Source organism: Prunus avium, chromosome 8 (assembly GCF_965620075.1).
Source record: "Prunus avium chromosome 8, drPruAviu1.hap1.1, whole genome shotgun sequence".
NCBI lineage: Eukaryota > Viridiplantae > Streptophyta > Magnoliopsida > Rosales > Rosaceae > Prunus > Prunus avium.
The window spans coordinates 37,869,512-37,890,361 of NC_142291.1; the positions used below are offsets into that span (position 1 = coordinate 37,869,512).

At 38.4% G+C, this 20,850-nt stretch overlaps 4 protein-coding genes, 1 non-coding gene and 1 pseudogene across 7 annotated transcripts; 2 read left to right on the top strand and 4 right to left on the bottom strand.

Moving 5' to 3' along the window:
• Positions 1 to 1,242: 1,242 nt before the first annotated feature.
• Positions 1,243 to 7,696, top strand: CPUorf7 (transcription factor bHLH155-like protein). Of its 3 annotated transcripts, XM_021959102.2 has the most exons (12): positions 1,243 to 1,469; positions 2,045 to 2,532; positions 2,880 to 3,050; positions 3,258 to 3,342; positions 3,498 to 3,539; positions 4,071 to 4,127; positions 4,492 to 4,617; positions 4,784 to 5,983; positions 6,074 to 6,175; positions 6,570 to 6,710; positions 6,919 to 7,044; positions 7,319 to 7,696. In XM_021959102.2, exons 2-12 carry the CDS (start codon positions 2,435 to 2,437, stop codon positions 7,406 to 7,408), a joined length of 2,238 nt encoding a protein of 745 aa, XP_021814794.1. In that variant the 5' UTR covers positions 1,243 to 1,469; positions 2,045 to 2,434; the 3' UTR covers positions 7,409 to 7,696. The 3 variants fall into 3 exon arrangements, with proteins under 3 accessions (XP_021814794.1, XP_021814796.1, XP_021814795.1); XM_021959104.2 differs by lacking the exon at positions 1,243 to 1,469 and having other exon boundaries at positions 1,499 to 2,532; positions 6,582 to 6,710; XM_021959103.2 differs by lacking the exon at positions 1,243 to 1,469 and having other exon boundaries at positions 1,500 to 2,532; positions 4,498 to 4,617.
• LOC110757458 (1-aminocyclopropane-1-carboxylate oxidase homolog 1-like) lies at positions 7,522 to 9,399 on the bottom strand. The gene is made up of 3 exons (XM_021959061.2): positions 8,792 to 9,399; positions 8,373 to 8,694; positions 7,522 to 8,167 (listed from the first exon to the last, which is right to left on the bottom strand). Exons 1-3 carry the CDS (start codon positions 9,301 to 9,303, stop codon positions 7,916 to 7,918), a joined length of 1,086 nt encoding a protein of 361 aa, XP_021814753.1. The 5' UTR covers positions 9,304 to 9,399; the 3' UTR covers positions 7,522 to 7,915.
• Positions 9,400 to 10,715: 1,316 nt separating this feature from the next.
• LOC110757450 (uncharacterized) lies at positions 10,716 to 13,000 on the bottom strand. Its single transcript, XM_021959046.2, has 5 exons — positions 12,817 to 13,000; positions 11,605 to 11,719; positions 11,251 to 11,340; positions 11,058 to 11,156; positions 10,716 to 10,974 (listed from the first exon to the last, which is right to left on the bottom strand). Exons 1-5 carry the CDS (start codon positions 12,882 to 12,884, stop codon positions 10,873 to 10,875), a joined length of 474 nt encoding a protein of 157 aa, XP_021814738.1. The 5' UTR covers positions 12,885 to 13,000; the 3' UTR covers positions 10,716 to 10,872.
• Positions 13,001 to 13,618: 618 nt separating this feature from the next.
• Positions 13,619 to 13,779, top strand: LOC148292684 (U1 spliceosomal RNA). The gene has a single exon (XR_015827648.1). It is a non-coding gene; the product is annotated as a U1 spliceosomal RNA (small nuclear RNA).
• A 154-nt stretch (positions 13,780 to 13,933) lies between these two features.
• On the bottom strand, positions 13,934 to 16,090 carry LOC110757540 (pentatricopeptide repeat-containing protein At1g06143 pseudogene; annotated as a pseudogene).
• Positions 16,091 to 16,263: 173 nt separating this feature from the next.
• On the bottom strand, positions 16,264 to 18,282 carry LOC110757541 (1-aminocyclopropane-1-carboxylate oxidase homolog 1-like). Its single transcript, XM_021959192.2, has 3 exons — positions 17,664 to 18,282; positions 17,216 to 17,537; positions 16,264 to 17,118 (listed from the first exon to the last, which is right to left on the bottom strand). Exons 1-3 carry the CDS (start codon positions 18,200 to 18,202, stop codon positions 16,864 to 16,866), a joined length of 1,116 nt encoding a protein of 371 aa, XP_021814884.2. The 5' UTR covers positions 18,203 to 18,282; the 3' UTR covers positions 16,264 to 16,863.
• Positions 18,283 to 20,850: the final 2,568 nt, after the last annotated feature.

A 20,850-nucleotide genomic window follows, 5' to 3' on the forward strand; every position in this document is an offset into this window, starting at 1 on the left:
AATATATTAAATAAACTTTTTAAAAAAACTATGATTAATGGCCATTAGTATTGCTAGTGAAATTAGGTGAAAAACCCTTCGGATAACTTCCGACAAATTAAATTTGTTGGATTAAAGCCATAAAAAAAGATCATTTGATTTGATTAGAGATGATAAATAAAGAATTTCAATTGTTAATGATTGATTGGGGGAAAAAAATAAACAGACAATGCGATCATTTTGTTCCTTTATTCTTTTTCCATTTTGTTTTGTTTGTTTCTCTTCATGACTAGTAAAAACAAATTAAATATAAAACAAAGCTAAAAAAAAGAGAAAATGATTATAAATCAATGACAATAATCACCGAATATCGCACTGTTAAAACACAAATCATGGGATTCGAAAAATTATGTCCAGTTGGTGCAGTGCAGGAAAGGCTGCTTCATAAATATGTCATGAAAACCAAGGAAGAGCCAAACATTTGGCCACACCTCCATAAATTGAACCAAATTTTGAGCTCTCTGGATTTATGGAAAACATTATCATCATGCTTGAATGGCGCTCGATGAGCATCCGATGGCCAACTTGGTTTTCCTTCTGTGTTTTAATAATACTAAATCCATCAAAATACCTAATGTTTAGTCACCAAGATGGATAATTTGACAACATTTTACTTCTAGTTATCAACATAATAGACTTTGTCGACTATGCCTTTAATACTCGGGAAATGCTCTCAAGTATCATTGTTAATATACTAAAGTTTCCAAATAACGCTTGATGATAGGATACTCACTAAAATGTATCATTCTCATACTTATATGAGTCGAATCCAAAACCTCATTTAACTAACCGGAGACAACTACCACCAGACTAAGAAAGAAGTGGTAATATCTATCGTATGGTTTGAACGGAAAAATGTTAACGTATGAAAGGAAACATTGAAAATTGAGGGGGTGTAAGATGTCACAACTTTGGGGCAATAAAATTATTGTAAAAACAAAAGGGAATAGGGGGAGAGGGATGAGTTCATCTTATTTTGTTGTTGGTTAAGAAAAGAGGTGGGGATTGTATCCTTGAAAATTGAGGGCAAGATAAGGATCAATTTCCTCACATGGGCATGATGTTGTTGGCCATCAAGGACACTACCTAGAAAGTGTACTCATAGCCCAAAATTGGGATCAATGGATTTCCTTTTCCAAAATTATATATAAACTCAATAATACAACCCCCCACCCAATAGCCAAATTCCTCATCACTCTTCTTTTCTCCTGAGCCACCATTTTTTTTCACCCTTTCCCATCTTTCACACTCAAGACACAAAGGTGGGAGTTACTAAAGTGCGCAGGATGCGTAGGGTAATTACACATAAGGAGGGTTAGTGGTGAGTGGTCTGCGGTCACCAAGGATGCGCAGTATAGCACCATCCGGCACATTATATCAACGATTGTGCACGTTTCGTAAAGAAAAGCTAAAATGAACAGCATGCGAAGGTAAACTCTCCTTATTTTATAAACAAATCACTCCTCCTCTCACTCGGCGACTTCTCTCTCATTCGCAGTTCGCACCAAAAGCGCCTTCTTTCTCTCTGCTTTTTCGCACACACACTCTCTCTCTCTCTGAAAGAAAAAAGCCATTGAAGCTTCTCTCTCTCTGCTTTTTCCCTCTCTAGAAAAAGCTAAAAAGCTGCATTGTCGTTAAAAATGGCAGCGAATGCAGCTCAGAGCTTTGAATTTTGCTGCACTTGATATACATCTTCTCAGCTAAAGCTTCAAAGCTAGTCCCCTCTCAGCAAGCTGACAAGCTCTGCTGAACTCTTAGATCGCCACACTAAACCGTTCTGTTCTGTTCAATCTGAACCTTTCTATGTGAAGAAATCCGTACAGTTCATCCAAATAATTCGCAGAAAAAAAGTTTTTTTTTTTTTCCCACTCTTTTTTTTCTGAGAGATCCATGTCGTCGGACATACGCTAGGGTTCAAATCGATCGCGTTCTGTGTTTAGTTTCATCTGGAAGCTGTTGGAGCTTTTTCTTTGTTTTCTAATTCTTCTTCCATTTTATTTTATAGATTTTTTGAAGTTCCCGTACAAGTTCATGGCTGAATGCAGGGACTGTAACAAACCCAACTGTACCGTGGCCTCTCACTCTGTATTTCTAGGGTTTGGGATTGTGAGTTTGTGAAGGTCGTTGAGGAAGTGAGGTATTGGTGGCGTAGTACTGTGATCGCGTTAACAGTGTGAGGGGATGGGGACGGATCGTTTGCTATTAGCGGCGGTAGGACCGCCAATAAAGCGGCGAGCAGGGTTACGGAGGAAGCAGGCGGGTAGAGGCTCCTACAGGGGAAGTTAGGGCACGAAATTCGCGCCAAAATTAAAATTTTGGGGAGGCTGTGGGGTTTTATTTGTTTGGTGGTGTTGTTTAGAGGCTGATTAGGAAAAAGCTTTGGACTTTGGAGGAGATGGGTACTGCTGACTTGCACCATGTACTAAGAAGCCTCTGTTTCAATACGGAGTGGAACTACGCCATTTTCTGGAAACTCAAGTATCGAGCTCGAATGTGAGTTTTAATTTGCTTGCTTATTATTATTATGGATTTTGAAGTATTCTTTTTTTCTTTTTGGTCGAGAATCAGCAAATTTAATTCAAGCAGGTTAGAATGGTACAGAAAGCAGAGCTGCACTAGGATTGGTACCTAAGTCATGTTAGTTTCCCAAATATCTGTGGTCTTCAGTATAAATTTAGAGTGTGAATCCTGCTATTCGTTTCAGTCCGTAAATAATTAAATTAGGTGTGGTTTTCGAGAAAATTTCCATTTGCATGTAGATTTCTGGCTCCTTTTACTGAGTTATAAACAATTTCATGTCCCACATAATATTTTGATATGTGGTATGCTGCATTATGCAGGGTACTGACTTGGGAAGATGCTTACTATGACAACTGTGAGCAACATGATTCTTCTGAGAATAGGTGCTTCAATAAGACACTAGATAGATTGCACGACAGCCATTACTCACACGACCCCCTTGGGCTAGCTGTGGCAAAAATGTCGTATCATGTATATACTCTGGGAGAAGGGTAATTACTTTTGTCACTTTCAAGTTACCATAATGGCCATTCTTAAAGTTTGGATTGAAAAACCATTTCCAGTATCTATGTACTAAGCTTATGCTCTTCCTCAATATTTGCTGTTACCATCATTCTGATTACGGTAGCTGGATAGCTTGAAAAGAAAATGGAAAAGAACGAGAGCTCATAAATTTGCATTATTACTTTCCTTTTCAGGATTGTTGGACAAGTGGCAGTTACCAGGAAGCATCAGTGGATTTTTGCTGATAATCTATTTAAGAATAACTGTTCACCATTTCAGGTAAATGTTTTGTTATTATCCAGAAATAGTAATAATTAGCATATTTTATTTTGAAAGTGTGTGATATTGATAAACAGTTGCTGCTCTGCAGTACTAATATTTAATTGGTTTGCCACTCATGCTTATTAAGCTTTGATGATTTGGGTGTTTTTCAGTACTGTGATGGGTGGCAAAGTCAATTTTCAGCTGGCATAAGGGTATGCCTTGCTCTCTCTCGTTCTCTCTGTCCTTTTAATTTTTTTTCTTGATGAGATACTACCCTGCCAGGACAGATAAATTGGAAATAAATTAAGAATTGATGAGGGTATTGCTTTTGTGATGCACTTTTTATTTACTGTTGTTTCTTCTGGGCATAGTCATATATGAGAAAACATGAATAATCATGGGATAGCCTGCGATATTGTCTTTTTTGTCTATTAGTTTGGTTTAGGCATCTGCTTCACTCGTAGAATCATTTTGCTCTGTTCATTGAGCTGAATGAAAATTAGCCATAAAATTTCATTTCTCGAAGTTCTTTCTTTGCAAGGCCAGATATGGATTAGGATTCGTCTTTTTGTATAGGGTTGGTAGGTTGATGGCTGGTTGCTGAATGCAAATTTGTTCGGGTTTTTGAACACTTCCACTAACATATATGTTTTCTTATATAAGCATTTGTTTTGTTATGATTATGATTTCTACTAGATGTTCTGGATGTCATGCTAAATCGAATTATTTGCCATTTCCTGTAGACCATTGTCGTTGTGGCTGTTCCACATGGAGTTGTACAGCTTGGTTCTTTAAATAAAGTAAGTTCTTTCTTTTGAGTGAATAATGAATACTTTAAGTAATGCTTGAGTTGGTGTTTGTGTGGTTTCTTATCCTATGGGATTACATAATAAACATCTGTAATTCTGTATGATACAGCATGTGGTTAATTCTTAATTTTTTTGCGGTGTTATAGCTATGAAAATGATTTGTGTACTTTACTGTCCAAGTCCATGCAATTTTGTTATTATTCCATGGTGACCACAAGCGGTTGAAATTTTTAAAATTGTATGTGTCATAATTATGGTTTGTATATTCATTGTCGCAAATAAGTTATTTATGCTTGCAATCTATACATTTTTCAAATGTAGATTTATTTTTCTTTTTCTGTTTTCCGTTTGAGAGGTGCAGGTCATTGAAAATGTGAAGCTGTTATCTGAAATAAGAGATGTTTTTAGTACTCTTCAAGATTCCCCAGTAGAGCAGATCCGTAATCCATTGCAATCTGGCGTAAACAGTTCAGAATGCTTGGTAACTCTCTCTCTCTCTCTCTCTCTCTCTCACTATGTCTGCGTGTGCATGCGTCGATCAGTTTGTGCTTGTGCATATATGAAGCAAGTTTATGATTTTCCTTCTTGTGACGCAGAAATTAGGACACTGACCCCTGGGTATCCTTTTTTTTTTTTCTCTTCCTCAGACAAGTATATCTCCTAAAGGTTTGGCTTCAGGGGTTATTACTGATTGCCTACATAATTTAGATAAAGCCACAAACAGAGAAGAAAGCCCAGATGTTTGGTCGTCCGTTTTCCCACATATTGGGAAAGACAGTGATAGTTCTTACGTTTTTCCACTGCCTGAAAATTGTCTGAAAAAGGCAGTTGAACTGGCCAATAAGCATGGAGGACTTGAGTCATCTAACTTAGGGTGTCTTGAGAGTGCCAAACTACATCAGTCAAAATCAAGTATCTTCAATTCAGAGCATTGCAAACTAGTAGGTGTGGAATTACTTGATAGGACGAAGTGTAAAGGGGAGAGTAGTGGCTGCAAAGATACTAGGATGGCTTCAATGATCTATGCCAATCCATTATCACATGGTTCTGTTCAAGAAAATGTTAATTTATGTGATTCTGCAGACTTATCTGCAACATTTCTCAACTCTGCTGCACATGGCAGGGCTAATGCGGACAGGGTAGTTTTTTACCAAAATGAGGTGTTGCAAGTAAGTGAACCCTCAGATGTTAAGTTTCAGAAGGACCTGGAAAACTTGGACTTTCAAACTGAATCAGGTCACATGGACACATCTAGTACATCTATGGCATTCCCTGCTGGCTGTGAGCTGCATGAAGCACTTGGGCCAGCTTTTCTGAATAAGGGTAACTATTTTGATTGGGAAGCAGAGAAGAATGGAGATGGAATTACTATTGAGATGCCTGAGGGGATGAAAACTAGCCAGTTGACATCTGATTCTTGCCAAGAGCATCTTCTTGAAGCAGTGGTGGCTAATGTTTGCCACAGTGGCAATGATGTTAAAAGTGAAAAATCGTTCTGTAGATCAATGCAGTCTCTGTTGACAACTGAAAAGTATCCAGAGCCTTCTAGTCATACTACACATACAATTGATTCAGAAAATTATTCCATTGATCAGCCCTCTCTTATAGCAGAGGACGCACAACAATGCTTGAGCTCATCAGGGGTATGTGGGGTGATATCCCCCAAATGGTTTTCCTCGCCTTGTCCTAGTGCTTGTAGTGAGCAGCTGGAGAGGTCTTCTGGACCATCTAAAAACAACAAGAAGAGGGCTAGACCTGGTGAGAATTCTAGGCCTAGGCCAAGGGACAGGCAATTGATCCAAGATCGTATCAAGGAGCTGCGGGAGCTAATACCTAATGGAGCAAAGGTGACTTTCCAAACTATTGTCTGGGTTCTGGACTTGAAAAATTTGTAGATTCATGCTATATATGCTAAAAGTTTCATGGTAATTTTACAGTGTAGTATTGATTCACTGCTGGAGCGTACAATCAAGCACATGCTCTTTCTACAAAGCATCACTAAGCATGCAGACAAACTTAACAAGTGTGCTGATGCAAAGGTAAATGTTTTTGGTCAAGTATATTATGGCCTGGGATTAGTTGACAACTTTCAACCTTCATTTTTAGTTTACAAAGTGGGCTCTATTTGGTTACCTTTGTTTGGTTAGCATTTCTGTTTGGATTATGAGTATGCTCTTCTGAAGCTTCCACCTTGTAAAAGCATCTGTAGAGACTTATATATATAACCTATATTTAAAAGCGTCACTGTTTCATAGCAGACAGTGAGTAATAACTCTCTTTTTTGTGCCTCTACTATGTAATGGAAGAGCTTTTCAGATTTCAAGTAGGAGTTGAGTAGTAGGACTTGCAATTGCAAACTAATTATTGGCAAGAATATGCAATGTTTATTGAATTAACATGTTAGTCTACTTAATCATAATGCTAAATTCACAGTTGTGTCACAAGGAAGCAAGCATGCTGGGATCCTCTAATTATGAACGGGGATCAAGCTGGGCAGTGGAGGTGGGAGGCAATCTGAAAGTTTGTTCAATAATGGTAGAGAACCTCAACAAGAATGGGCAGATGGTTGTAGAGGTATGCAATACTTGTGAATACTAGCGTGTCTTTTCTTTAATTATACAGTAACTTCTGGAGATGTTATGCTTGATTGTGTCTAATTCGGTCTTCCAGTTATGAAGTTTATCATATGTTATTTTTGCAATTTTTTTTTTCTTTTGCGCTATGATTTTCTTTGCCTTTAATTGATTCTCATTTTTACAAACATTCTGACTGATCTATGCAGATGATGTGCGAAGAATGCAGTCATTTTCTTGAGATAGCAGAAGCTATCAGAAGCTTGGGTCTGACAATCTTAAAAGGTGTAACAGAAGCCCGTAGTGACAAGACATGGATATGTTTTGTGGTTGAGGTAAGATCAGTGGCATGACATGCTAATGAAAAAATGCATGCCAAATGAGCTAGGCCTCAAGATGTCATGACCGTATGAAGACACTTAGAATGTTGATATTTATAAAGTGGACTTGCTTTTCGACGTACCTATAAAAACAGCCGAACTTGCTTATATCTATCACCGTGTGACAATCTAAAAGCTTGCATGTTTCCACCACACTGGATTGCTATCTAGTATGCTTGTACCTCGTGTTTACAGTCATGAACTAAAATTGAATTCTGAATTACTGCAGGGGCAGAACAACAGAAGCATACACAGAATGGATATCTTGTGGTCCCTTGTTCAAATATTGCAGCCCAAGAACCCTGTGCAACAGCTATAGCTTGTCTCGCTCTTGGAGTGGCTCTGTAGGTTACTTTGTAAATTATTGTGAGTCTTTTGTGATTGGCATTTACGGTTTTCGTTTTAATTCCCCTCCCTTTTTTTTGGTCTGGGTTTGAACCCTCCATAATTGAAAAGAAAAGGAGAGAAAAGCCCATAGGAGGTAGAAAGGTGCGATTTATTATTACCCCTTTGTTCTGTTGTAATTTGCCTGTCATTTGTTTGGGAGGATGATACTTGGATAATAGTCTTTCTAGCAGTATCTAATGCATGTGTCTTTTTCCGGTTTGATTTTTTTTCCTCTACATTATCATGAAACAAGTTTAAAGATAAAATTTCAGTTTCTAATATATTGGGTGATAAAACTTCAATATAAAGGGTGCATGCATTTTGTTACTTTGATTTGTTGAAAAAACAAAAGAAAGAAAATTGAAGGTAACTAAAATAATTGGGATTAAAATGAATTTCATCTGAACTATAGGATGGATCAAAGAAAGTAGGGATTAAATTAGGCTAATTTAAAATGAGGAAGGGCAGAGTTACCATCTAATCCCTTTGACCTGTAATAGGCAAGATATTCCCCAACGTGAGTTTCCCTGTATATAGGTAGGTTGTTGGACACAAACTCCTTAATTGGCCCATAGGGTTTAAATCTATGTGTAGCACTTGGATAGAAAAAACATGCAGCTGATATCCTGGGGCCCACTCTTCCAGCCAGTACCCTGTGCTCCACACTTTTGAACTTGTCATTAGTAATAAGCTGCACATAATGTGAAGATTAAGTCACCTCTCATGTTTTTCTAGAGCTGTTTCAAAGTCTAGTTTAGGAGGAAAACTTTCTTAAAACGGTTTGATACACCTCCTTTTTGTCTTTCTCATCACCTGACTAGTTATCACGAGACAGAGAGGAGGTGAATGAAACAGTGTCACCAAAGTTTTTGACATTGAAATTATGAAACCTATACCTGCATTAGATCACCAATATTGGCCACCAGAGCTCCGTGAGCTGGAGGAACATCAACCCAGTGACCTTGATGGAGGACTTGTAGGCCACCAAGATTGTCTTGTAAGAGCACAGTCAAAGAGGATGGATCTGAATGCTTGGTTGCCCCAAGGGTCAGCTCTGGTTCTGGACAGCTTGGGTAATAATGGCACACCAGATTTTCAGTTTTCATGCAGTCTATGCGTTCCAGGTGATCAGTGCTAAGCCCCAAGGCCTCTGACAACAAACCTGATAGCACCTCTCTTAGGTTGATCAAGTGTTTCATGTACTCTTGCACCGGCTCTCTGCGAATCAAACCAATCTCCTGTTAGGTTATTCAATATGTTATGTTGTCAGATTGTCAATACTTATAAATAGACGAAGTTTGTTTGGGTGAAGAACCTGCAAACAGAGGGAAATGTCTCGGGGTCCAATGGTCCGTCCTGGAAATCAAAGCCTATTGAATCTCTCCAGTTTGCTGCTTTTGATACCAACAGATCTCCATTGCAGTAAAATCTAACTCTTTGCTTAGAGTCTCGGGAATACAACTCCATCTTCACCTCCTCTGGCTGCTCATGAAACTGTCGAATTGCTTCTATCATATTGCCTATAACCGTGTCTGGAACTCCATGATTGACCATTTGAAAGAAACCCCATGTTTCGGATGCTTCTCGAATTTCCTTGACAATCTGCACACGCCGGAAATCATGATCAAAGCCATCAAAATCTATGACTGGAACTTGGAATTGTATATTGGCTGTGGTTGAACTTAAAAGGCTCTGTGGTGGATGGATGAGGAACCTTGGGACTTTTGTTACCCCCGAGTCTACAAGGCCTTTAACTCCAGCTCTTGTTTCATCAAACTCCTTCACTTCCTTGACTCTGTCATATTTTGGCTGTGACCCATCTTCCATCTTAGCAGCAGGGTGGGTGTGGTGATCAAGTTTTGAAAACTGAAAAAGGGTTTGCTTTTTCTTATCTCAGATGAAAAGAAATGGAGGAAGAGGAGGCCATTTCAAAGCAAAAAGAAGGGGCACAAGAGGCTCTCACATTCGCTGAAAAGACCAGATGCCTTCTACCAATTTAAAAATTGTGTGCGGAAGTTTAATAAGTTAAACAAAAGGTCAAGAAAGTGAGATACTCAGTTTTGGCTTTTCCTTGAGATCACAATCTTGAGATGTTAACAAGGCAAATAATATAAAGGTTGGAAGAGAAAAATGTATTTTTCCTTCGATTGTTTTGGTCAGTGAATCTCACCATTCAACAGAAAAGGAAAGTCTTGCTATAAAGTTTGTTTTTTTCTGGATCGCCACTTCCAAAACAAGCAAATGATTCTGCATTGTCTACATTTCAGGATTGTATAACGTGGCTCTGGAAAAGGCAAACCAGACCACTATCTGGCATTTATTCTGGATTAAAAGTTTGAAATGTAAGCAAAGCAATTTGATTCTTTTTTATTTTTCCTATAATGGAGTATAATTTGAAGTTTCTTTCTCTTTTAACTTGGCATCATATGCGAGTTGTTGAAAATTGAACAAAGTCAGAAAGGATTACTATTGTAATTAGGTCATTATTTCCTCTGACCACTCTACGGTCAAGTCAGTGATAAGTTAATAATCGAGTCGATAGATTATTAACGACTTGTTTAAGTTTTTAGAGTCTAGTGTTCGTATAAGTTTTTAGAGTCTAGTAGTAGTGATTGTGTCATCTATTCGTATTTTAGAAACATGATCTTTCATTAAAAGGGAACAATGTGACAGATCACCAAATGGCTAATTCGGGATTAGGTTAGGTGACATAAATAAGCTCACATGGGATCCCAGCCTCAAGAGGAGGACGCGTCTGAGTCCATGAGAGCATGCAATATCTACGAATCAATGAGATTTGACATCTTTCTATATGTTAACGTATACTTTGAGACCACAGGCTGTTTTGGGCGGCCGGGGGTGGTCATGTCCATTAAAAGACCAAGGCTCATAGTTTTTATTTTCGAAGACTGCTAGCATCAATTGTGCGTGGAGACTAGATGAATTATGAGTCGTGGATATATGCGAAATTAAGTGCAGAGTCCACGATGGCTCAAAATACGTTACGTAACTATGAGCAATCAGCCTGTCACATTCCTTTTTTTTTTTTTTTAAATTTGGGGGCCTGAAGACCAACGCTCTAATTATTATTGTTTGGGTTCAATCATGCAACTTCCCTTTGTTCTGCATGATGCCTAACTTGATCTGGTATCTTAATCCTCATGGTGCAATTTCGTGATTACTCATAAATAGGTTTGCTATAATTTTTAAAGCAGGTTATCATTTCAAACCAGCTCTACTTAAGAGAAACAAATCCCATTACCATGAAAGTAAAGTACACAAAAGAGTTCAAAAGAAGATTGTGGCCTAAATCATACATGCTGGCTAAAACCATTAGTTTAAGGTAGAAGTTACATCAACCGCAAAATGAACCCAATTTCTAAGGCTAATTCCTTCCTAAACAGTTTTTGTTTTCTGAACCTTCTTTTTCGGTTGTCTCCGAGAAATTGAGTTCTTCATCCCAATGAAAAACAGCAATGCCCCAAAAAGAGCCATATTCTGCAGAGGGGAAAAGTAGGGCATAATTTACAATGCAGTTGGTGATAGTTCCATGCTAGTATTCAAAAGACTATATATATAACCTGTGTAAATTTGATGAAGAGTTGTGTAAATTCTTTCTCCTCGTTGTCATAATTGTAGAAATCATATAAAATAGGAGTGGCAATCATCTGATGCAGAAGCTGCACCAAGTAAAAGGATATATATATCAAAACTGTTCCAATTTCCAATATGGCACATGCAAAAGACGTGAATTAGCAGAGCATGAAAACAAACCAGGAGATAGGCTCCAAGAGAAGTGCCAAAGATGAAGAGGATGCCTCCAATGCCCTGGAGTGCTATAGTGGCGGCAACTAGGTGTGCAATCTGTGCACAACAAAAATCAAAATCAAGCTAATAATAAACCAGACATGACCTTTGCAACTAATACTTTTTCTTCAAGACTTTGTATGTGCAAGATATTGTTTGATTTTATATTTACTGGATGGTTACCCCTTTGAATAGTACACGAAAATACTATGAGGCCTTTCTTCATCTAAGTTAGCTGTTTCAAAACATGCTCCTTTCATTGATTCAACAATCTGCTAACTAAGATGTGTGTTCATGTCTGAGATAGTGAGAGATCCTCACTTCGATTTCTGGCACTTGTTTGCCAGTGTGAGATTGCACATGCTTTGTAAAGACATCAAACTTTGGTCCGAAAGCCTTTGCTGCTGGTCCCCCATCAGACTCATATTCGTTGAACCTATCAAGAGGAAGACATCACAATACTATATAAGAGACATGTGCTGTAAGGCTGATCAGCAACAATTAAAGCGAAACTGGTGCTTCATAACAACCAGATACACCATGATCCTTCTCTAATGAAGGAAAACTTCAGTTTCTCACACAAGGAATTTAGAAGTGTTCCAAATAAAGAAAGCAAAATTCAATGAAATAACTTGTAATCTGGTGCCAAAGAAATATTACACCTACATTGATTAACAGCCATCTATACTGCGAACAAATGTGTGCATAAACTTAGTTTTAAAAGATCAAACTTAACATCTAGGAAATTTTTTAAAGGGTTGACACGACATAACGTTTTTTTGGACCCATCTAAACAAGGAGTGGAGGAAAACTAGTAAAAAGAAGACCTTTCCCCAGATTTTTGATACAACAAACATGAAGAACATGTTTTCATCAGCTTATGATGCATATTTAGCCACAAAGTTTGCGAATGTTGATACGATAGCAAAATTAAGAGTCTATATCATGTCATTGAGGAACAAGCTTAAGCAGTAAGTATAAACTTTCCACAATGTCTCAGCAGCATAATAAATTGAATGAGCAGGCTACGAAGGATCATTAAGTTTCCTAATATTGTGAACTAAAAAATTACTAACTAGAATAGCACCCATTTTCCCAATAATTAAGCAAATAAACTAATCGTCCATAAAGATCCCAATTGCAGTAAGCAACAAAATGATAACCAAGTATATGCCAATATCCTTTTAAAAGCATAAACTTTTCGATGTCTACTCTCACTAATAACTGTTAGAAACTAACTCTGTAGCGATGGAAGTTACTTCAAGCCCTTGAAAAAATGAAAGTTCTACTGGAATTAAACGAAATGAAAATGAAAATCTGTATACATGCTTCAGTCTAAGAAGATGAAACAAGATAATGGAAACAAAAATGAACCAGATCCAAGCAGAAAAGCATACCAACCAAATTAAAAGCAAATTTAAACAGGAACCCAGAAATTTTCTGGCTGCAAAGAACAAATTACATGCTATACAATCAACAAAAAGTACAGAAATTTAAAGAACAGAATGAAGATATGTAGTAAATTATAGTAACTCTTGGTAAGCAGAGAGTATGAAAACAGAGGCGAAGAGAACTCTGCCAAGAAAAGAAGTGAAAGCCATTGTCTTTAACTCTTATAGAGAGCGAAACACTGAAAGAAGAAATTTAGGGTCCGCTCTGAAACACACACCCACACTCTCTCTCGTTTCTTCAAGACAGGGAAGAGAGAGAAAAGGGAGGATACTGAGGGTATTATGGTCCAAAATAAGATGTCTTTCGGGACACTGCCGCGCTGGAACGCTCTTTTTTCAAAGACATGGGCGCGTAAAAGGGACAGTTTTAGTAGTTTACTGAAATGCCCTTGAATTTGGTTTTAAAGCTTCGGTAAGAACAACAAACCCAATACTTATATTACTGAGGGACTTGAATTTGGTTTGAAATGCCCTTGAATTCATATGCAAATATGCAAATTTGATCTTTGTTCCAATGCTAAATTCAAGGTTTCAAGGTTTCTAGCAGGTTTCTGAAGTTGTAGATTTGATCAAGCTACTGCTATGAAGTTGATAACTTTGGTGGTGGCCAAATAACAGTAACAATTTTTCAATATATAGCAGCACAACATAGAAATGAACCCAATTGAATACCTTTCTGGCCTGGTAGATAAGAACAAGTATAGCTGGGTCAAACTGCAACACAACCAATATAATATTTCATAATTGTTCAAAGACTCAAAGAGAGTGTTCTTGTTTTGGTGGATTTTATTTTAGTCTGTTTTAGTTTTGTCCCACATCGACAGAGCATAGAAGAGTTGGAGTGTGAGGCCTGTATAAAATAAGTCGACCAAACCCATTACAACATACTTACCTGGACGGGGTTTTTGGGTGATCAAGAAGGCCCATGGCCTAGGTTAGTGACCTCCATTGCACTTTGGAGGGGTGCTACCCTATGGTCTCCCCAAGTGGGAGAGCCAACGTCATAATTTGTGTTAGTGGGGGCCTGCGTTCGCGCGGCCCCTGTCCAAACCTTAGTCCAAGATTTTAATTTTAAGTTGAAACGAAATTACAAAAGCTAAGAAGCAAATTCAATTTAATTTGGAAATAAATTTTCTATTTTGTATGTTGTGATATCTTTTGTTTAATTATAGAACTTTTATATCAAGGGATAGCACTATTCTGTTTTGTGTTTGTAACGTTCTTGAAAGAAAATATATTAATCTCTCGCTGGAAATCCTCTTTCACTTAAGCGTCTGCTTTGATGCAAGTACATTTGCTGAGATAATTTCATCTGATCAAAAATCACATCAAGAATGTAAAGCACATATCGGCTACAGATTATTCCAAGAGGAATGGATCTTCCTCTCTTACATGTCTCTTTTCTCCTTGTGATCAATATGAGAAACATGCCATCCAATCCCAGAATCACCAATTACCCTCTGGATGTCAATTTCTCATTTTGAAGTTTGGACTGCTATAACTCATAGCCAAGTTCAGGAACATAAGCATCAAGCTTCAGCTGCCCGTATAATTCTGCCAGCAACAAGTAAATTTCACTTGAAGCTGGATGAGATTTATCAGATGCTGCAAACTGATGGACTTTCCTTTCCATTTCAATCCAACTGGACCCAGGACATCCCTTTTCTACCCCAAGTTCCTTCATAGTTGCTCGTGTATCTGCAACTTGTCGCCATCGTTTGGCTTCAGCATACATGTTAACCAAAAGGGTGTAATAACCACTATTATTTGGCTCCAATACCATCAATTCATTGACAGAAACTTTAGCAATCTCCAAGTTCCTATGAAGCTTACATCCACCCAACAAGGCACCCCAGATAACAGCATTAGGTTCAAATTTCATGCTTCTTATCAACTCTAGTGCATCTCAATAGATCCACCATGCATCCATAGTGTTCAACTTCAGGAAGAATGGAATAATCTTGGGTCATGCTTGAAAATCTCCTACGGCCTTCTTCAACAAGCCCTGCATGAGTGCAGGAACTTAAAACACTTACAAAAGTAACCCCATTTGGCTTGATCTTCTCTCTCTCCATCTTGCTAAACATTGCTAGTGCTTCTTTGGCAAATCCGTGAACTGCAAGTCCTTCAATTGCTGAATTCCAACAGAAAAGGTTCTTGTCCTGCAATTTAAAGAAAACCAAAAGAGACCTATCCAATGCGCCACACTTAGCATACATATCAATCAATGCAGAGCCAATATAAACATCAAGATCAAACCCATTTTGCAATATGTAAAGATGTATCTCCTTTCCCAAGTCAAGGGCTCCAAGATGGGCACAAGCTGAAATAACAGTTGCCATAGTCACTTCATCAGGACTGATCCCTTTCATCCTCATGTCATTAAAAACCGCTAATGCTTCCCCAAATTTCTTATTCTGAGAATAACAATCAATCATAGTAGTCCATGAGATAATATCCCTAGTTGGCATGTGATTAAACAACAACTCTGCAGACTCCACATTGCCAAGTCTAGCGTAGCCGTCGATCATAGTATTCCAAGTAGTTATGTTCCTTTCCTCCATCTCATCAAATGATATCCTCGCAGAACTCATATCCCCCACTCGAGCGTGAGATGAAACCATAGTAGTCCACGCAAAAGCGTCTCTTTCAGGCATTTCATCAAACACCTTTCTGGATTCACTGATTCGTCGCAACTTCGAATAAAAATCAATCAAAGAAGTCTGAACAAACACATGTGACCCAAACCCACGTTTCCAAATGTGGCCCTGAACAGCTTCTCCAACCCCCAACGCCGATAGTGAAGTGCAGGCCTTGATTAAAGATGAAAAAGTATAACTGGTAGGCAAAACCATGCCCCTGACCATATTGATATAACAACCTAAAGCCTGACATGGGTGACCGCAACAAACAAAGCCTTTGATCATCGCATTATAGACAAACACATTGGGACTTTCAATCTGAGTAAAGGCTAAAACTGCATAATCCATGCGGGAAAGCGTCGAACAGGCGGTAATGAGTTGGTTCATGAAGAAAGAGTCTTGGGTAGCATTGGTCTTGATCATTGAGGCACATACTCGTTCTAGCTCTGTTAAAGTTGAACATTTCTTTATCTTTTCAACAATGGATGATGGGTCCTGAGACAGGGGTTTGGGCAGTTGAAGAAGAGGTTTTTGTTTAAAAAACAGTTAAAGTTGGCTGTGCATTTCATCCGCTTGAAGATCATTGCCGAAGTAAAAATATACAGATGATAACTACCATTCCGAGTTTTTGGCCGGCCCCAGTAAAATAATCCTTGCACAACTCATATATCAGACGCGTTCTTGAACCCAAAAATGCACGAGAATCCCTTTCAGGCATTCCATAGTATATTTTACTCTCTAAATATATTATATTTAAACAGTATAGCCGTGACCCAAACCAATGTTTCCAAATGTGACCATAAACAGCTTCTCCAACCCCCAATAAACAAGTATTAATTTTATTATTATTGAATCATAAAAACATACAAGCACTGCGGTCACTTGGGAACTGCAAACAATAAACATGTCCATACACGATTCAAATATCTTTAATACAGATGCACTGCATTAATTATTATTACAATTACAGAAATAGTACTTTTGAACATAAACTTGAAGAGCTACGATTCTTTTTGGTACATTCACACTCACAAGTAAAGAGAAGCACTGTTGAAAGCGATATCAACATTGGGATGATCGACTCTGGAGTTTGGCAGGAAACTGCCAGCTTCAATGATGCCAGGTTCGGTCCACCACCTAAAAAATGGAAAGGCACATGCCAAGGCTCATCCAATTTTACTTGCAACAACTGAACCTGACATCACTGAAGCTGGCAGATTCCGGCCAAACTCCAGAGTCGATCATCCCAACGATGATATCGCTTTCAACAGTGCTTCTCTTCACGTTTTCATGAAACCCGATGAAGTTCCATGACTATTTCGTAGTACATTTGACCCTTTTAAGTGGTATTACACCACTCAATGAGCTAAATATACCACTTAATGTGCCAAAATGACCCAAAAAGTATGATATTTTTATTTTATAATACTGTATACATGAACGTATCATAATCGGACCCATGCTTAGGATTTAGCTAGGCTCACCAGCTACAGTTTAAAGTGAGGCAGGGCACGACCGCCAATTTGCCCAACAACTCTGTAATGGCTCATAAACTCAGCATAAGAAGTGATCCTGTATATGGGGGGACTGTTATCAGACAAAAGCTCCTTGATTGGTCCGCATGGCTTATGTATGTCCTTAGCACAAGGAAGGAAAAAAGTTACAGCTGATATTCTTGGCTTGCCAAGCGAGGTAGCCAGTACTCTGTGCTCCACGCTCTTGAACTTGTCATTACTAAGCAACTGCAGATACATGTGTAGTTGAGAATACTACTAGACCAGACCAATAGCTAGTTGATTACAAAATTAATTAGTAATATGATACGGAGAGCGAGCCTACCTGCATAAAGTCACCGATGTTCGCAACAAAAGCTCCGTCCACCGCCGGAACATCAACCCATTGATCATTATGGAGAACTTGGAGGCCATTGCTCTTGTCTTGTAGGACTAAGGTGAGGAGGGAGGGGTCCGAGTGTTTGATTGTGCCTAGAGTCAAATCGGGCTCAGGGCAAGCCGGATAATAGTGACCCGATAACCTGATAGACTTCAAGTACCCGTTGCTCGATAGGTGATCCTTACTGAGCCCCAACGCTTCTGACATTAATTCGGATAGCTTTTCCTGCAGGTCAATCATGTTTTTCATATGCTCCTTCATTTCGCGCCTGCAAAAACACACGTAAAGTGAACAAACTAGTTAGAGAACATTTTCCGTATACTATATTTAGTAATAATAAAATTAGATCAAATTAATATGGTTGGTTAGCTGATCTAGAAATTATTAAGCTCACCTGCACAGTTCAGGAAGTGCATCAAAATCCCACTGATCATCTGCAGCTCTGCAGGACAACGTGTCCCTCCATTCAGCTGGTACTGGTTTTGCACGCCCTTTGATATCTCCACTGCTATAATAATTCACCTTGCGACTAAAGTCACGTGAGTACCACTCCATCTTGGCCTCCTGGGGCTGCTCATGGAACCTTCTTATGCTTTCCGTCATGTCCTCCATTATAGCAAGTGGAACTCCATGGTTAACTATCTGAAAGAAACCCCACGTCGCACATGCATATCTAATGGCACTGACCATCTTTACTCGCCGGTCATCGTTCTCGTTAAAACCTTCGAGATCGATGACCGGGATTTCAACTCCATCATAGCCGTTGTTCTGCCGAGTTGATGAGTTGTTTGCACGACACTCCGGTGGGTGGATGAAGAACTTGGGAATGTGAGTCACCCCAGCGTCTACGAGGCCTTTGATACCGATTTTGAGGTCGTCAAACTCGTACAATTCTTTTTCAGCGGTGGTGTAATCCACAAGTGCTGGTGCCATCTTCACCTGAATTGTTGGTTTTTTTTTCTTTCTGGTCAGACACTTGAATTGTTGGATGCAATTATTAGTTGAACTTGAAGGGCACTTTCATATATACACAGCCGCATCGTATTAGTAGATATTTTGGATTGCATGGCAATAAGAAAGCCACGTGGTCGGTTGTTTGTTCACTAAAGTAAAGCCTCCTCTTCCTTTTGTAAGTACGACACTTACAAGAGTAGCTTCTGACTTCTGACTTCTGTGTAACACATTGAAGAAAACATTGAAAAAAGTTTTCCTACTTCTCTATTATTGAAGTGGAGACTGAGTGAATCGTGTGTAGCATTGTTTTGTGAAAGACAACATGAGCAAAACGTTACATCCAACAATTGTTTTTTTTTCTTGTTTGCTTACTTAGGAAAGTAGCTTCTGACTTCTTGGTTTACATTGAAAGTGATGCTTTGTGGAATGAAATTTACAGGCAAGTGCAGTTATTAAGGTCATGAGCTTCTGCAGTTTCCATTGAATTTTCGATCTGTCCCTATTTCAAATACGTAAACTCTACACCTTACATTATATGTTATTTATCATTAATTATCTTTAGTTAAAATCCATGTCATAAAAAAGGAATTCACATGTACTAGACGCCTCTTTTTGAAATAATGGTGAGTGAAAAATAAAATTATGTTTTTTCAAACTTACATGGTAAGTGAGGAAATAGGACAGGAAGTGGAAATAGCAGCATTCAAAAGTATAGTTAATGCTTATCTTGGTATATTTAATTGTTAATAGAGACATATTAGTCATAAAAAGTGTAGTTAATGTTTGCCTTAGTTTCATATGAGGATGGAAAATGAAACCCATGAGCCAAGAATTCTTTTCTCAAGTCTTAATTTACCAAGCATGGAAAAGTAAATGATTTCCTATTCCCAAGTCTATTTTCCTACCTACCAAACGTAACCATAGGTGCACAAAAGCCATATTCAGTTTTCGTATGAAAATTATTGAGTGAAGGTAGTAGAAATGAGTATACATTTACATATTTTGGCTGTTTCATGTGCCGTGACTGTGAGCAGAAAACTCTCTGTAGCATCTTAGTATTAATCTTCAACAAAAAAAGAAAAAAAGAAAAAAAGAAAAAAGATACAAACCCCCTTATGTGGAAAGTACAATTAATTGCTGAGATAATTACATTTGACCAAAGTAATCCCATTTGGCTTGATCTTCTCTCTCTCCATCTTGCTAAACATTGCCAGTGCTTCTTTGGCAAATCCATGATGAACTCCAAGTCCTTCAATTGCTGAATTCCAACAGAACAAGTTCCCCATTCATCCTCATGTCATTAAAAACTGCTATTGCTTCCCCAAATTTCTTGTTCTGAGAATAACAATCAATCATTGTTGTCCATGAGATTATTGTTAGTGTTTTCAAGTATTTGGAAAAACAGAGTGAGAAGAAGAGGAATAGAAGGAGGAAGAAAGAATTGACAAAATCTCTCTCTACTATTCGTGTAGCAGAGAACCTTCTATTTCTTTAGATTGCAAGAATTGGTACAGTATCGCTCACACTCTTGGTGTGAGAATATTACCGTTAAACAGCTCCAGCTGGATGCATTACATCACAATGCAATCTCAGCCTTCCATTAAACTAACCAATCAACCTATGACACTTGGCTTATAAACTGAAATACAAGAAAACTAAATTTAACTAAATATGAAATCAGCTTGAGCACTTATAATTCAACACTCCCCTTTAAGTCTTGAGCTGATTTCACTCCAAGCATGCCTCTGAGATAATTGAATCGATCTTTGGCCAAGGGTTTGGTGAAGATATCAGCCAGTTGCTCATTCGTGGGACAATATTCCAGATTAATAACTCCTTCTTGCAAAGCATCCTTGATGAAATGGTATCTCCTGTCAATTTGCTTTGTCTTCTGATGGAATACAGGATTCTTAGTGATTGCTATTGCTGAGATGTTATCACAATGCAATGGAGTAGCTTCGGTTTGAAGCTCTCCAAAATCTTCTAGCACAAAACGAAGCCAAATGGCCTGTGTAGTAGCCTCTGCTGCACTGATGTACTCAGCTTCTGCAGTGGACAATGCAACACAATTCTGTTTCACAGAGGCCCAAGAAAACACTCCACTCCCAAAAGTAAAAGCATACCCTGATGTACTCTTGCTATCACCAACTGATCCTCCCCAATCACTATCACAGTAGCCGATCAGAATTGATTTCCTGCCTTTCACATACTCTAAGCCGTAGTCTAGAGTTCCCTTGACATACCTCAAGACACGTTTAGCTGTTCCATAATGCCTATTTGTAGGACAGTGCATGAATCTGGCTAGCAGACTTGAAGCATACATGATGTCAGGTCTGGTAGCAGTTAAGTACAGCAGACTACCAACAATGCTTCTATAGTGTTCTTCATTTGCAGCTCCACTTCCATCTTCCTTAGCTAGTTTCTCAGTGGCAACAAGAGGTATGGTTACAGATTTGCATTCAGTCAAGCCATATTTGTTCAACAAGGTGCTAGCATACTTCTTTTGATGTAGAAATATACTAGACTCAGTTTGAATAACTCCCATGCTAAGAAAATGATGAAGTAGACCCAAGTCAGTCATCTCATACATCATATCTTCTTTGAATTCAGCCAACAGTGCTTGACTA